This window comes from Ipomoea nil, unplaced genomic scaffold (assembly GCF_001879475.1).
Source record: "Ipomoea nil cultivar Tokyo-kokei standard unplaced genomic scaffold, Asagao_1.1 scaffold0688, whole genome shotgun sequence".
NCBI classification, from domain to species: domain Eukaryota; kingdom Viridiplantae; phylum Streptophyta; class Magnoliopsida; order Solanales; family Convolvulaceae; genus Ipomoea; species Ipomoea nil.
Window position 1 is genome coordinate 1,464,267 of NW_017617116.1, and position 15,734 is coordinate 1,480,000.

Here is a 15,734-nt window from a genome sequence, read left to right on the forward strand (position 1 = left end):
TTATTGCACCAGTTAATTCAACATTTCTGTCACAAGTCATAATTATGCATTCTTGAAATATTTATTTTAATGAAAAAAATTGATAATCTTAAATTGATATACACCAAGATACCAAATAATACTTTGATTAATTATGAAACACTAATTTAAAAATACACATTAAGCATTAAACTATTCAGACAGTTACACTTTATTAAGATAGTGTACCAAGAAATTTTAACTTATTATTTAATGATATATGCTGTTAAAAATTCAAGTCTATTTAACTATTACACCCAAAAAAATAAAATAAAAGACATCACTTGGGGCGTTTGCGATAATATCTTAAAAGTTGAGGGCTATTACATATAATAGCAGTTCAAGATATATCAATCTCCCCCTCCGCTCTCCATATATACCCCCATCACTTTTCAATCTTTTCTCCAATTCGCCGTTGTCCCCTCTTCTGCCCTATCTTATTTTCTCTCTCCCTTCTCTCCGGTTTGGCCACCTCTCACGGCGGCGCCGCCTCTTATTCCGCCATCCGCGAACCAAAACCCCCCTATTATTTCCAGATTCCGGCAGCCCCATCTCGATCTCCTTTCACCTCAATCGAAGTCCGAAAAACCTTTTTTCTCTCCCTTCTTAACATTTTCACTAATTCAATACTGGTTTTTTTTTTTTTTTGCCTTACTGAAATTACATTTCTACCCTTATTCCTAACAGATCGCAAATTCTTCCGATTTGGCCGCTTCCTTTTGTTGTTTTTGCTTTCCTAACGGAGAATATATTTTAATAAATGAAGAAAAAATCTTGTTGCTGACGTGGCGTCCGTTGGGTACTTGATTGAATTAGTGAAACGGACGGTGGAGATGAGTCATTACTCACGGCGAATCGTGACAGCTGGAGCGTATCGTAAGCGGAAAGAGAGAGAAGAGACGTTTTACCCGTCACAGCCGTCAAGTCCAGTGATGGATACGACGTCGTCGAAGCAGGCGGATCCCGTCTCATCAACCCGGCTTCTAGCCGGGTACATGGCTCACGAGTTCATAACCAAAGGAACGCTGTTGGGTCAAGAGTTCGACCCGGCCCGCGTCGAAGCCGTTCCAGTAAACAGGACAAGTGAGCCGAGAAGGGGCAAGCCGGGTCAGGGGCACGGAAACGGGTTGGAGCCGAGCCAGAGCTACGCCGAGGTTGCGAGCTTGCTGAACGGCGATGGGGCCCGCATTGTTGGCATAGTCAATCCGACGCAGCTGGGTCGATGGATTCAGATGTGACAGCAAGGCAAGAGGGTTGGGTTACGTGGAAGCCTCTGATTGGATGAAGAATGCGGTTCATTGCCATTCTGCATGGCAATGAAAAAACCCAGATAGAAATCAACGTTATTTGGTTTTCATTTCTAGTACTATTTTGCATAGAAGCTTTCAATTTTCAATGTTAAAATTTCAATTTTTGTTGTCACTTTGTATACGCGGCCTTTGTGCGGACTGCATTGGCTGTTAAAAAGTTTCTATAAGATGAGATTCTTGTTTTGAATGAGGACTTTCCATAAGCCTATGACTTTAGGTTTTTAATTTTATATATCTAGATAAATCGCCTAGAATGAAGAGAAGAAAAAAAGGGCAACAATTTGGTAATTTTTTGTTTGTAAGTGCATATTGTTTTGGCTTATAGTACACAGTGTTATGTATTTTAGTACACATTGTCGTGATTTAACAGGTTCAATAGATCGTGATTTAACAGGTTCAATAGATCTGTTGAAAAGTGACGGGTTTAATAATAAGTGACGGGTTCAAGAAACGGGTTTATCCCATGAAAAAGAATGAACATTTTGTGTCGTCGAGTGCAGGGACGGAGCCAGAAAACTTAGTTGGGGGGCCGATGTAGTAGATAAAATTTATAATGTTAGTCGACATTATAATTAATCGCACCATATTTTTATATATACCATAAATTATTGTGATTATTATTGATAATGATTTCTAATTATACTATGTGTAATAAAGTATAAAAACATAATTATATGAGTACGATCGACACAGGTGTCGATCATTACTTTAGAAATTTTTCACATAACACAAAATATAATAATAAGTTAATAACAATAACAACAACATTTATTTAAATATAGATTGTCACTTAACATCAAATAAAAAGTTTTGTCAATTATTTTTTTCACCAAATTTTTTCATAATTAACTTATATTCATTTTACTCGTTAACTGAATATTTAAAAATTTGAGAGATAAAGACAAAAACGAAGACGAATTAAATAATCAATATTAATTTTTGTCAATTTCAAAACTAATCATTTAAATTAGCAAATGTACATCTTAAAAATGTAAATAAATAATTAAAACGCACAGTAAATAACTAATTAATTAATCAACATCAACATATATAACTAATAAAATCAAAGCATATATCTCAAATTTGGAGATTTTTTTGAAAGAAAAATTTGGAGATTTTTTTAAATTAAAATGTATACTTGATGCCATTCATTATTAAAATATTGATAAAAAAATAAGATAATAAAGAAAAATAGTACGGTCACTTTAGTTATTTGATTTATTCCTTTTTATTTAATAAATTTGAACTTTAATATATATTTTGAGTTCATTTAATATAAATGATTATTTTTTAAAAAAAATAGAGGGGGACCAAAAGTGTATTTTATCCCTACTATATCAATATATACATATATATTTATATAAAAAATTAAGGTGAAAGTAGGGGTGGGGTGGGGGGCCAGGGGCCCCCTTCCCCATAAGCTACCTCCGTCCCTGGTCGAGTGCATATTGTTGTGTCTTGTCACAGGACTAGTTTAACATGTTCAAGAGACCCATTGTTAAGTCCCATGAAAGAGGGAAGGAAAGTGATGGGTTCAAGAAATGGGCTTTATAATCCCATGAAGAAGAATAAACATTTTGCATCTTCCAATGCACATTATTGTGCCATCCAATGTATATTGTTATGTCTTCAAATGTATGTTTTTGTATATTAAAAGTGTATAGTTTTATTTTTTTTTAAAGATTAGTTGATTTGGACTAAATCAATTGCTAGTATTTATGCACATTTTTCACGTGGGAACTTCTTCGCACTTGATCCTACACGTGCGCGCGCGCGCGCACACACACACACACACACACACACACACACACACACACACACACACACACACACACACACACACACATATATATATATATATATATATATATATAGTCTCGACTTTGTCAGACTAATCCTAAGTCCACAGGACCTCACCATGCAAAGGTAAATCGTGAGTCGCGCAATTAGTCAACTCTTTTTGATGGGTGCATAAGAAATCTAATCCATATCTTTCATCATTCAGTGCATTTTTCTCATTTATGTTTCCCGTGCATGCTCATTTTAAAAGAAAATAAAAAGAACCAGTGGAATGTAAAGAGAAACCATAAAATAGACAACAACAATGATGCATCGGAAGAGATGATTGAGTATGTGAAACGTGATAATGATAGTTTTGTTAGTAGTTTTTTGGTGGAGTTCGTCACATGAACATAATCTCTCTTATCTGATTTCTTTTTTCGTGTGTAATTTTTAATCTATTATACATAAGTGAGTTTATTCATGTACACATTTAGATAATAGTTATGAGTTTTCTCGTTCCAAAAGAAAAATTATTAGCTGAATATTATTTGCATATGGAAGTTATATATTTGACCAACTTAATTTATTACGGAGTAGTGGAGTACAATACATATTGCCATATTGGGGTACAATTCTACAAAACTGTAAACAGTTGAGTACAGTGATCCAAAAACCCTTTGCATATCTGGAAAAGAAAATGAGGGAAAGGTTGATACCTAGGAATCTAGGATAGCCATATCAATTTCAGAAGAAAAATAGCATTTCCCCTTTAATTTTTTAAAAACTTACTTTTTGTGTTATTTTTGACGTGACATTTATGTGTAACAGCATGTCAGCATCCACAACAATTCACAAATTTGTCAAGTTTGTTTGTTTGTTTGTTTTTGCCAATGGGAGAGAAAGAGATCAGAGGAGAAAATGGAAAAAAAAAAAAGTTGCTAGCTAGTGCTCGAGACACACTGATTTTATTTTATTTTTTTTAATATTTTTTCCACAAAGCTCACAAAAATTCCTTCAATATACAAGATCTCCTCTCTGATCTCATCTCCTATTGTCTCTTTCTTCCACCACATTTAAAAACTTTTTTAAAAATTTTAAATTTGTCATTGTTGGTGATGCTCTAATAGCAACCACATTAATTAGTTCGATTTTGTGTGTGCCAACAAGAAGAGGTAGATTGGGAAGAAAGTTTTAAATGATTGAATTTTTAAGAGCGGCTGTTATTTTGTTTTTCATGAAAATTAGGAAGAAAGTTTTAAATGATCGGACAATTTTACCCTTATTACTTTTATTATCATTATCATTGTGTATGAACGCTTTAGTCATTATACTTATTATCCCTTACCATTCCAACCTAAAAACCAAAAAACGGAATTAATATTCTTAGTAATTTATTTTCCACAAACTAAACAATAGAATCAATCTTCCTGGTATTTTATTTTTCATGGAATTTCAATTTCATTTCCTCTTAAATATTTTCCGTATACCAAACGAGTATTAACTTTACCAAACATTTTAAATTCTAATTAGTTAACTTATCAGTTTTCAATTTCAGGTTTTATCTAATTTTTCAAGAGTTAATTCCATCGGAGGTCCTTTGTCTTTGGTGGTAATTCCAAATTTAGTCCCAGACTATTGTTTTTGCCATTTTACATCCCAACTATAGTTTTTTGAACACTTTTAGTCATTCTCATGATTTTTTTCTATTTTTAGTATGGGTATTTTTGTCTCTTCATATTTTTCTTTTGTTATTTTTCCGGTTTCAACCAATTTAATTGGTTTAGGTTTTTACTAAAAAATGGTTGACAAATATGGTTACTAAAAATCAGAGGTTACCTAAAGTTCTAAACCAATTAAACTGGTTGAAACCGAAAAAATAACAAAAGAAAAATATGAAAAGACAAAAATGCCCTTACTAAAAATATAAAAAATCATGAGAAGGACTAAAAGTATCCAAAAACGATAGTCTGGGATGTAAAATGACAAAAACGATAATCTGAGACTAAATTTGAAATTGACACCAAAGACAAAGGACCTCCGGTGGAATTAACTCAATTTTTCAACTAGCTTTAAGAGAGCTAAGATGGACAAAAAAAAAAAAAAAAAGAAACAATTATTTGTGATGTACGTGGGTTATGAACCAAACATTTTTCTTTGAAACAATTTGGGATAAAGTATATATTTGAGAAAATTGTAAAAAATGTCCCTCTATAATATGTGGTGGATCCGTGTCTACCTTGTAAGATGGACATGATTTTAAAATTATTCATAATTATGAATATATAATTCAAAAATTATGAATATATAATTTTATAATTATGAGCATAGAGTTGGGAACATAATTATGAACATAGAATCAATCTTAGTAATTGTCAAATTTGTTGATGTGTGCTTTTTGGGTTCAATATACCAACTTAGGCCTAAAGCCATTAGCTCCATATTTTTAGATGGGAATCAGAATCAATCTTAGTAATTGTCAATTTTGTTGATGTGTGCTTTTTGGGTTCAATATACCCACTTAGGCCTAAAGCCATTAGCTCCATATTTTTAGATGGGATTCACTGATTCAGTAATGCTGTACAATCCATAGGCCCAAACAAGAGGCCTACAAGACGCAAATTATGTCGTGGAAACATGTTCATCAATCTTGGTGAATACGGTCTCAAACGGTATCATTTTTACTAGAAAAAAATTTAGTTAATGTGCTGTTAACGGCGTTTTGTATTCTATGTTCAAATTATGAATTTATATTTATTAAATTATTAAATTCTTTTATGAGATTATGAATTTACAGTTATGTAATTATGAATTTTCTGTACATTCATAATCTCATAACAGAAAATTCATAATTTCATAACAGAAAATTCATAATCTCATAAAAGAATTTCATAACTGCACATTCATAAATTCATGCCTGCACATTCATAATTTATGAGTGTTGAAGAAACTTGCGCGAAGCGGAAGTGAAACTGCAAAATGTGAATACGAAGAAGAAAAGTCACGCTGTTAAAAAAAAAAAAAAAAAAAAAAAAAGATTGGTGGAAGATCGGTGCCCGTAGGCACCGTTACCGTTTGGGACTGTGTTCACCATGGATGGTGAACACGATTCCATGGCATAACGCCGATTGCCTAAAAGTCTCAATCGTATATCGTGCACCAAGGCGCACAATGTATTATGCGCACTGTCCAAAATAATGTCATTTTTAATGTTAAGATTTTATGTGTATTATGTTAAGAGTTTATATGTATTATGTTAAAAATTTATGTGTATTCTATTAAGAGTTTATGTGTATTATGTTAAGAATTTATGTGTATTATGTTAAGAATTTATCTGTATTATGTTAAGAGTTTATGTGTATTTTATTTACTATACAATTCGGTACATTCGAAATAGGGAATATTTTTTATAGAAGTTAATGACAGAAACGGAAAACAATTTTTTTTTTTAAAAAAAAAAAGCAGATACAAAATGACGTTGTTTTGGTCAGGGCGCACAATGCATTGTGCGTCCTGATACACGATATAATTTGCCTAAATGTCTCATCAGGTCAAATTATATTATGGACCATGGTTTGCATTAAAATGTAGATCATAAATAAATATATATTTTTAATATATTGAATATACCTTATTTATATATTGAATGTTCATTATTTGGTAGTATATCAAATACATTCAGTAATCAAATTATGTACCTTAAAAAAACAAAACTAAAGAACCTTTAGTGTATAAAAAATGCAATTTTAGCATAATAAAAACGTTTCTTATGTCAGTGATTCACCTAATAAGGTGGACCATAGTCGATGGTATAATAATTGATTCATCACTTCTTAGAGCAACCTCAAATGGTTGAGGTTCTTTTCATCAGTTTTGTGGGCCTCAGCATCCACCTCATCATCCATCAATCGTTATGCCATGGAACCGTGTTCACCATGGATGGTGAACACAGTCCCAACGGTGTTAGTGCACCGTTATCTTCTTTCTGTTTTTTTTTTCTTAATTAATCGCGTGACTTTTCTTCTTCATTTTCACATTTTGCGGTTTCACTTTAATTTGAGGTGAGCAATGATTTCGGACATTCATAAATTATGAATCCATGCCTGCACATTCACTTTGGAACCATGCCTACACATTTGCGTTCGAAACCATGGCTGCTCCTCTGTAGCGCAAGCTTCTTCAACATTCATAAATTATGAATTTTCTGTTATGAGATTATGAATTTACAGTAAATTCATAATCTCATAACAGAAAATTCATAATTTAATAAATGTTTTTCTTTTATGCGATTATGAATTTTCTGTTATGAGATTATGAATTTACAGTACATTCATAATCTCATAACAGAAAATTCATAATCTGACCAAACGCGCGCCGTTAGCACCACATCCGCGATTTTTTTATTTTATTTTATTTTATTATTTTTTTTTACGTAAAATCGGCGTCGTTTGGACCCGTGTTCACCATTCATGGTGAACACGTTTCCAGGACATAATTTGCGATCATCCATTATCTCACTCAATTACAAAAACCCTTCTTCTCATTAGTTTTAGGTTTTTTTCTCAATTTTTTGTAGGCTCAACATTTTACTATACTATATTTTAATTATTTTAATTATAAATTTATAATTGTAATGAAATTTAACTAAAATAAACATACGCACATTTAATTAAAATGATAATTGCAAACATTTGAATTAATTTTCGTTGTTGCTCTATTAATTTTAATCATTTTAAATTTTAATTTTAATTAGATCATTCAAAATTTATTTCAAAGAAATATATTACATATTTGAATTTTGTGAAATATTTTTTAAAAATATAATAAAACAAACAAATTAAATTTAAAAAAAAAATATAAGGCGGTGTCACAAACAAATTAAAACATAAAATAATTAAAGAAAAAAAAAAACAACAAACAAAGATTGAGACTGACCGCCAGCTGAAGGCCACTCTCAATCGCCCAAGCGGGCGCATGTAACACACACGCCCACTGGGTCGCTCGTGAGATGCAATTGTGCGTCTCACGTTTTTTTTTTTTTTTTTTTTTTTTTTAACTTGCAAAAATCATGGATATATTTTAACTTGCAACAAAAAATCAATGCATGCCCACATTTGTTAAAAACCAGTCAACAAGTTTTTTACTATTCTAAAAATTACTATAAAATCTCTATTAGTATTGCTCTTAAGAATGCGTCAGCTTGCACTCTAGTGGTTTCATTTATTAGCAAAAACTAATATTGATTCAAACTTTTGAAGAGTCTTTAAAAGTTGATTGGATTCTAATCGAAAAGTTAGACTTCAATCATATAAAAACTAGATTTCTTTCTGTCACATATGAATAGTTCAAATTCATCTCTTAAACTTCATACTTCTAAACTTCCTACCTCCAATTCTACATATTTTCTCTCTCTCTGCTTATGCTCTACATATCTTTTTTTCCCCTCTTATGTGAATTCTACAAATTATTTTTTCTTCATTATTGTACATTTTCTTAATGTTTAAATTCTACAAATTTGTTTCTATCTCCTATGCTCTATGAACTTTTTCTCTCCCTAGATTTTAAAGATAATTTTTTCTTATTTTCGTTTGACATTAAAATAGGGAAAATCCTTTCCTTCGATGAAAGAATGTATATAAATGATAATTATACTAAAAAAGTGAATATTTTATTCCTACCCTAAAATTGATACTTTCTATAAATTTATAATATACCTTGTTTTTGTGATAACTAAATTTAATTATTTTTTTTTCAATTACAATACATAAATTTATTTAAGGTTTATAAAAGTAATTATAAAAGTATTTGTAAGAAAATTAAGTAATAAGTATCAATATAAGTCAATGAAAATTTGTAAGGGTGCATCATGCATGTATCAAATTTAGAGTTTTAATTACTTTTGTACTTTTTAATACGGAAAAGTCTATAAAAATCAATAAAAATATATAAATATTATTTGTAATATAAATACTTTTATAGAGTTTCACAAACTTTACAAAAGTTTAGAAAGATTCTATAAAAGTAATTTTAGATCTATTAAAATTTAATAAATACATTTCTTTAAAATTATGCACAAGTCGTGATCTATCTAATAAACCCAATTACAACATTTATCTATGAAACATAAAGGTCATGCTAGAGACTCTTACAATTACAGATTTACAGCTCGCTAACATGCATATGTTTAATTTATTGCATACGTATGTTGCTTATTAACTTATGGTGTGAATTAACTAATTCAATAGTGATTCATGAAAATAAATTGTTTTCTTTTTCTTTTTTTAATCCAAGAGTGGGCAATATGAAGTGATAATTGTCGAGGTAAGAAATATTTTTCAAAACATAATATATCATTCACCTAAAGCAAATATAATCTTGGAGTAACATGTAAACTTTTTCGTAAATTAAAAAACTATGAGTAGTTCTTTCCAACTAAATTTGATTTAAAAAAAATTCTTTGACTTTTATATTTTTCAACAATAACTTTTAAGCATATACATTCATGCATGCTTTAAAAGTATTTGTACGAATCCTATATATTTTTATGAAAACTTACCAATCCCACTCTATGAAACGTCTATTGAAGTTACAATACAAATAGAAATAGTGAATATATCGGAAAAATAACACTTTTTCTCATCTGAATTATTCATGTATCCACATTAGATTTTTTAGTTATTCAAAAGTGACAATTTTTCTCCTGATATTATATGTTAAATAGACATTTTTACCCTTAAAATAAATATTTCATTTATTTCAACAAAATGACCACTCTAGATGTCAATTTAAGCTAATTTTTCCAACAATTCCCCACATGAATGAAAATTAATTTTTCAGGATTGAAAAATGACATAATTATAGGGATGGTCACGGTTTGGTTCAAATCGAACTTGACACTGTAGCAACCAAACCAAAAGGTTCTGGTTATGATTTAGAACCGAAACCCAATATTTGAGTTTCAGTTTATTAAAATCGCGAACCAAAACTGTCGGTTCCGGTTTCGAACCAGGAGAAAAAATAAAATACATTAATTATTGAATTTAGACTATTTTAAAAATAGAAAATAGAATTTTAAAAAAAGTTTGATCCAACGGTTCCAACGAGATCCAGAACCGGGAACCGGCGATTCAAATTAGAACTGAATCACGGTCATATCTACTTATATGTGAGAATAAGAATAAATACAAAAATAATAACATACACTATTTGTGAATATTATAATTCTAATTTTAAGCTATGCTAATAGTTGTTCCGATTTTGAATCGCTGGTTCACGGTTCAGGACCCAATTTTTCCGGTTCTCGATTTTAATAAACCGAAATTCAAATACTGGGTTCCTATTTTGAATCATAACCAAAAAATTTCGATTCAGTTGTTATAGTGTCCGATTCGATTTGAACCGAACTGTGGTCATCCCTATATATAAGCAATAATTTGTTAGAGAAAAAAAAATAAATGAAATGTTTATTTTAAGAGTAAAAATGTCCAATTAATATATCATGAAGAAAATTTGTCATTTTTAGAATAATTGAGGAGACTAATATGGATACATAAATAATTCAGGTGAAAAAAATGCTATAAGCATATAATTCAAAGGAAAAAAAAGTGTCATTTTTCTTATTTTTTATGACATTAGGTGATGGAGTCCAACTTTTTCTCCACTAAAGCAAGTAAGATATCAAAGTTTCTCTTAACAAAGTATCTTCCTCCAATTTCGCTACAAGCTATAACTTTTAGCGTACGTAATGGTAAATATTTATCTTGACAATTGGTATCAAAGCATGTTAATATGTTATAGTCGGGTTCCCATACTCATTAGAAACATGTTGTGCAGTTGAGACGGGTAGGAGGATTGTTGAGCCGAGACGGATGAAGCTAACTATTACGGAAATATAAATAAATAAAGTAACAAAGTTGCACTTTCAGTACTTGCTAACATCTCTTTAGAAATGCGTTACGTTATGTTAATGACAACAATACCAATATATTCTCACACTTTGAAAATTAATCAAATTGAGGAATACAAACATTCGTTCCTTTTTATTGTTATTGCACTTCTTAATTTTATTAATTATTTGTGGTTTAAAATGTTAAAAAAATATGGGTTTATTGGAGAGTGACTCATTGTGCTATTATCCGCGCGCAGTCTATATATGTCGGCAAATTATGCTGTGCATCCGTATGCACCAAGCATGGTGCATACGGATGCAAAAACGACGTCGTTTTAATAAAACGCGCGTTTTCTCTTTAAAAAAAAAAAAATCAGGTTCGATTCTCAATAACAACATATGAACTAAAATTTCATAATCGATGAACTATATTTCCATAATCGATGAACTATAATTCCATAATTGATGAACTATAATTCCATAATCTAATCTATGAACTAAAAATTCCAGAATGAATGAACTAAAATTCCATAATCTATAAACTAAAATTTCAGAATCAATGAACTACAATTCCATAATCGATGAACTATAATTCCATAATCTATGAACTAAAATTCCAGAATGAATGAACAATATAATGTTGTTGCTGGGAACCGAACCTGAAAATTTTTAAAGAGAAAACGCGCGTTTTTTAATAAAACGACGTCGTTTTGGCATCCGTATGCACCATGCATGGTGCATACGGATGCACAGCATAACGATTGATGTATGTCATGTACGCACTTCATAAGTTGTAAAATGTTCATGAGTGGACTCCATTAAAGTATATCTACTTTGGCCTTTACTCAGTATTATATATAATAATTAATATTTTGACCTTAATAAAAATATAATGACAACCCTTAGACATGGTTGAGTTGGTAAAGAATTTGAGGTCAAGACCCTTGACATAGAAGGGTTAGGGGTATTAGGTATTTGAACATTTGTTATTACACTACGGTAGATATTGAGTTACAATCTTACTGATTTATCGACGATAATTGTTTACCAAACACTCCCATTTACAAGATACTCCGTAATAATTTACCTTTTACCCTCAAATTTTGAAAAAAAAAAAAAAAACTAGTAATTTACTTGATATGCAGAAAAAATTAAAAATAAAACAACTTTAAATAAATCAAAACTTTAATGCATTTTATTCTTTAATTATAAAATAATTGTATATTACAATTAATATATATTAATTGTAATATACAATTATTTTATATTTAAAGAATAAAATGCATTAGTTTAAAAAAAAAAATATTCCAACAAAGTTTAAAGTCATGACAAAGATTTTTTTTTCTTTTATTTTTCTTCTATTTTTATTTTCTTCTTATTTAATTTAATTATTATTATTTTTTTTTTGTTTTGTTTTTTTTGTTTGTTTGTTTTTTTTTTTTGTTTTGTTTTTGTTTTGTTTTGTTTTGTTTTTCCTACTAATCAAGCACTAGCCCTCATAAAAAAGAATCTTGAATGACCTTTACGACTGAACTGTTTGCAGATGGCTTTCTTGAAGATTCAACTTTTGAGAACTAAGGTCCGGAGCTATTAAGAAAAGAAAAAAAAATGAAAACGAAACAAAATTAGTATTTTCATAAGAAAAACTTCATTACTTTGTCTAATTAGCACCGGTAGGCATTACAAATTGGAGCAAGTCTTGTGTCCAATTGTCTCAAATCAGATGTAATATACGTTTAGTTAAAATGTAATTTATTTATAAATTAATAAAATATATTATATTTTAACTAAAAAGTATTACATGTTACATGTGCAACATATTCTTACAGCATGTTTAGTTCGCTAAAAAATATTTGATGGAAAATGAAATTCAAATTCCATGGAAAACAAATTACCAGGAAAATAGATTCTATTGTTTGGTTGGTGAAAAAAAATTACTAGGAATATTAATTCTAATGTTTGGTTGGGTTTGGAATGATGAGGAATTATGAATATAAAGACCAATATGCCTTGTAAATAATAAAGTTTTATGAGGGTAAAATAGTCAAATATTGTTATACTTTCTTCCCAAATCCTTTGAAAAACAAAATACCAATATCTTGCTAGGATTTTGTTTTCCTTCAACTTGAGGAACTCAAATTCTAATGAAAAATATTTTTCAACCAACCAAACAACATAAAACAACATTTTCCTATACTTTTAGGAAAACATTTTCCATGAAATTTGACTTCCATCCAACCAAAACCCCCCTTATAGAACCGTAATGCGTGAATGATAAGTAAATTAGGTCTCCTCGACCTAACAAATATAATAATAGTTCATCATGTTTTATATAGAAATTATATAATATTGAATAGAAACATTTGAATGAAATTATAATGGTCATTAATTAAATAAAGGAGATCAGAAATTATATCAAGCCTATGTGGATTTTATTAGAGTAAAGGTGGTGGGATGCTCGAACTTGTATAATATAAACACACAAATAAAATAAATGTACCAAGAGGCAGTAGATCAAATGGATTTGAATACCAATTACCAATACAAGCAATATGAAAAAAGTTAAAAATAAATGCGTTTACTTTCTTTTAAAATATTCTCCGAACAATAATAAATTATTATTCTCCACCCCTTTCAACTATTACAATGTGACACAAGATTTTTAAAATATCAAAATCAAAAGACTGATTAAGAGTGCATTAAACTAGCTAGACAAAATAAAATAAAATAAAACTATTAGTCAAAATTTCATCATAGTCCACGTTAAAAGTGAAAATTAGGTGAAGTGCATATTTAGTAAGAGTTTTATGGGTTGTTACCGTGGTGCGCCTCCAGAGATAAAATTTTAGGCAATTTGTAATCCACCATGAAACCATCATGGATTACACGTTTGTTGTCTATATTGCTTTGGAAAAGTGAAGCCATCAGGTGTGATTTTTATTTTTTATTTTATCACGAAATATGTAGTCACTATTTGAGAGTGTATATTGAGTAAATTTTTCATTGTGACTTTAACTTGCAACCGAGTAAAAAGAGGTAAACCAACTTAGATTGTCTATAACTGACTGACTCAAAACAAGAAGATCAATAGACTACTCACACTGAAAGTCGAACTTAAAATTTTGTGGTTATCAAATTAACTGTTCAATTAATTTGCCTGGTTGTCCAAAATTGCTAATTTAGTATAGGAATAAGGATCAAATAGGCCATCCAACTGTCACGATAATGCAATTAGGCCACTGAATCTAAAAAATCAACAATTGGGTTCCTAAACTAACCAATTTCAAACAATTCTTCTAATTTGTAGGTTTCCAACAGGTCATTCTCCCAAATTAATTATTTAAATTAAAAAAAAAAAACTTCGTCTCTGGCCGGAGTCTTATTATTATTTTTTAAAATTTAAATAATTATTTTTTAAAATTTATTTTTTTAAAAAATAATTAATTTGGGAGAATGACCTGTTAGACCTGTTGAAAACCTGCAAATTGAAAGAATTGTTCGAAATTGGTTAGTTCAGGGATTGAATTGTTGGTTTTAAAGGTTCAGTGACCCAATTGCATTATCGTGTATAGTTCGATGACCTATTTCACCCTTATTCCTTTAGTATAACCAATTGAACACTTCACGTTGTTTATTGTTATAGAGAAACATAATACAACGACATCACACACTTCCTGGATTTGCATTATAAATCATCGCATCATCAAGTCCAAGAATATAATAAAGTGCGCAAAATGAAATCATATTCCAAGTCTGCAATTTCGGGTGCGTTTATGGAGACTTTTTTTTTTTTTTAAATAAAAAAAAATACAGAAAATAGAGATATGTTTCTTTTTTTTTTTTTTTTTTTTTTTTTTTTTTTTTTTTTTTTACATTCAGAAAATAAAAAACAAAAATTGAACAATAAAAATAATATTTGATTATTGTCTAGATAATTGAACAATAAAATAATTTTATCATCTTTCCACACACACACATATATATGGCCAAGTTCCAGTGCGGCCAAACCTAAACATGCGGTCAGTGCAGTCCACCACTAGGTATGCAAACACGCACCACTAGTGTTAGGAAACGCACAACAAAAAACTGCACCAATGTACTAAAAAACGCACCATTGGGTACGCGTCACCACAAAATACACCATTAGATATGCATAAACACATCGCACCGTAATTGGAAACGCACAATTAGGTGTGGGGAGGTATGGTGCATTTTTTTTTTTTTTTTTTTTTTGTTGGTGTGTGGTGTGTTTTGTGGTGCATTGGCGCATTTCATTATATTATTGTGCGTTTTCTAACACTATTGGTACGTTTTTACATACCTAATGGTGCAGCCGCACCGACTGCACGTTAAGGCATGTTCGTATTTGAGCTGATATATATAGGGAAGGGTTCAGGTGCGGGTATAGCTTCCTGTGCGGTCAGATTTGAGCCGTTGATCAAATCTAGATCAACGGCTCAAATCAATGAAAATTAAAAAAAAAAATGCGTGTCTGGAAGTAAGAAGCATAAGCTAAAAATGGCGCACCTTAAGTGTTAGATCTTAAGCACAAACTCACGCAAATTAAGTACAAAACACACGCACATTAAGCACAGCCTCACGCACATTAAGCACAAAACTCACGCACTTTAAGTATTAACTCACAGACCTTAAGTTTCAACAACTACTGACATTAAGCACAAACTCACGCACATTAAGTACAAAACCCACGCACATTAAGCACAAAATCCCCGCACTTT

At 30.3% G+C, this 15,734-nt stretch overlaps 1 protein-coding gene across 1 annotated transcript; it reads left to right on the top strand.

Annotated features, from left to right (window-relative positions):
• The first annotated feature begins 851 nt into the window (after positions 1 to 851).
• LOC109175400 lies at positions 852 to 1,256 on the top strand. The gene has a single exon (XM_019324664.1). It carries the CDS (start codon positions 852 to 854, stop codon positions 1,254 to 1,256), a length of 405 nt encoding a protein of 134 aa, XP_019180209.1.
• Positions 1,257 to 15,734: the final 14,478 nt, after the last annotated feature.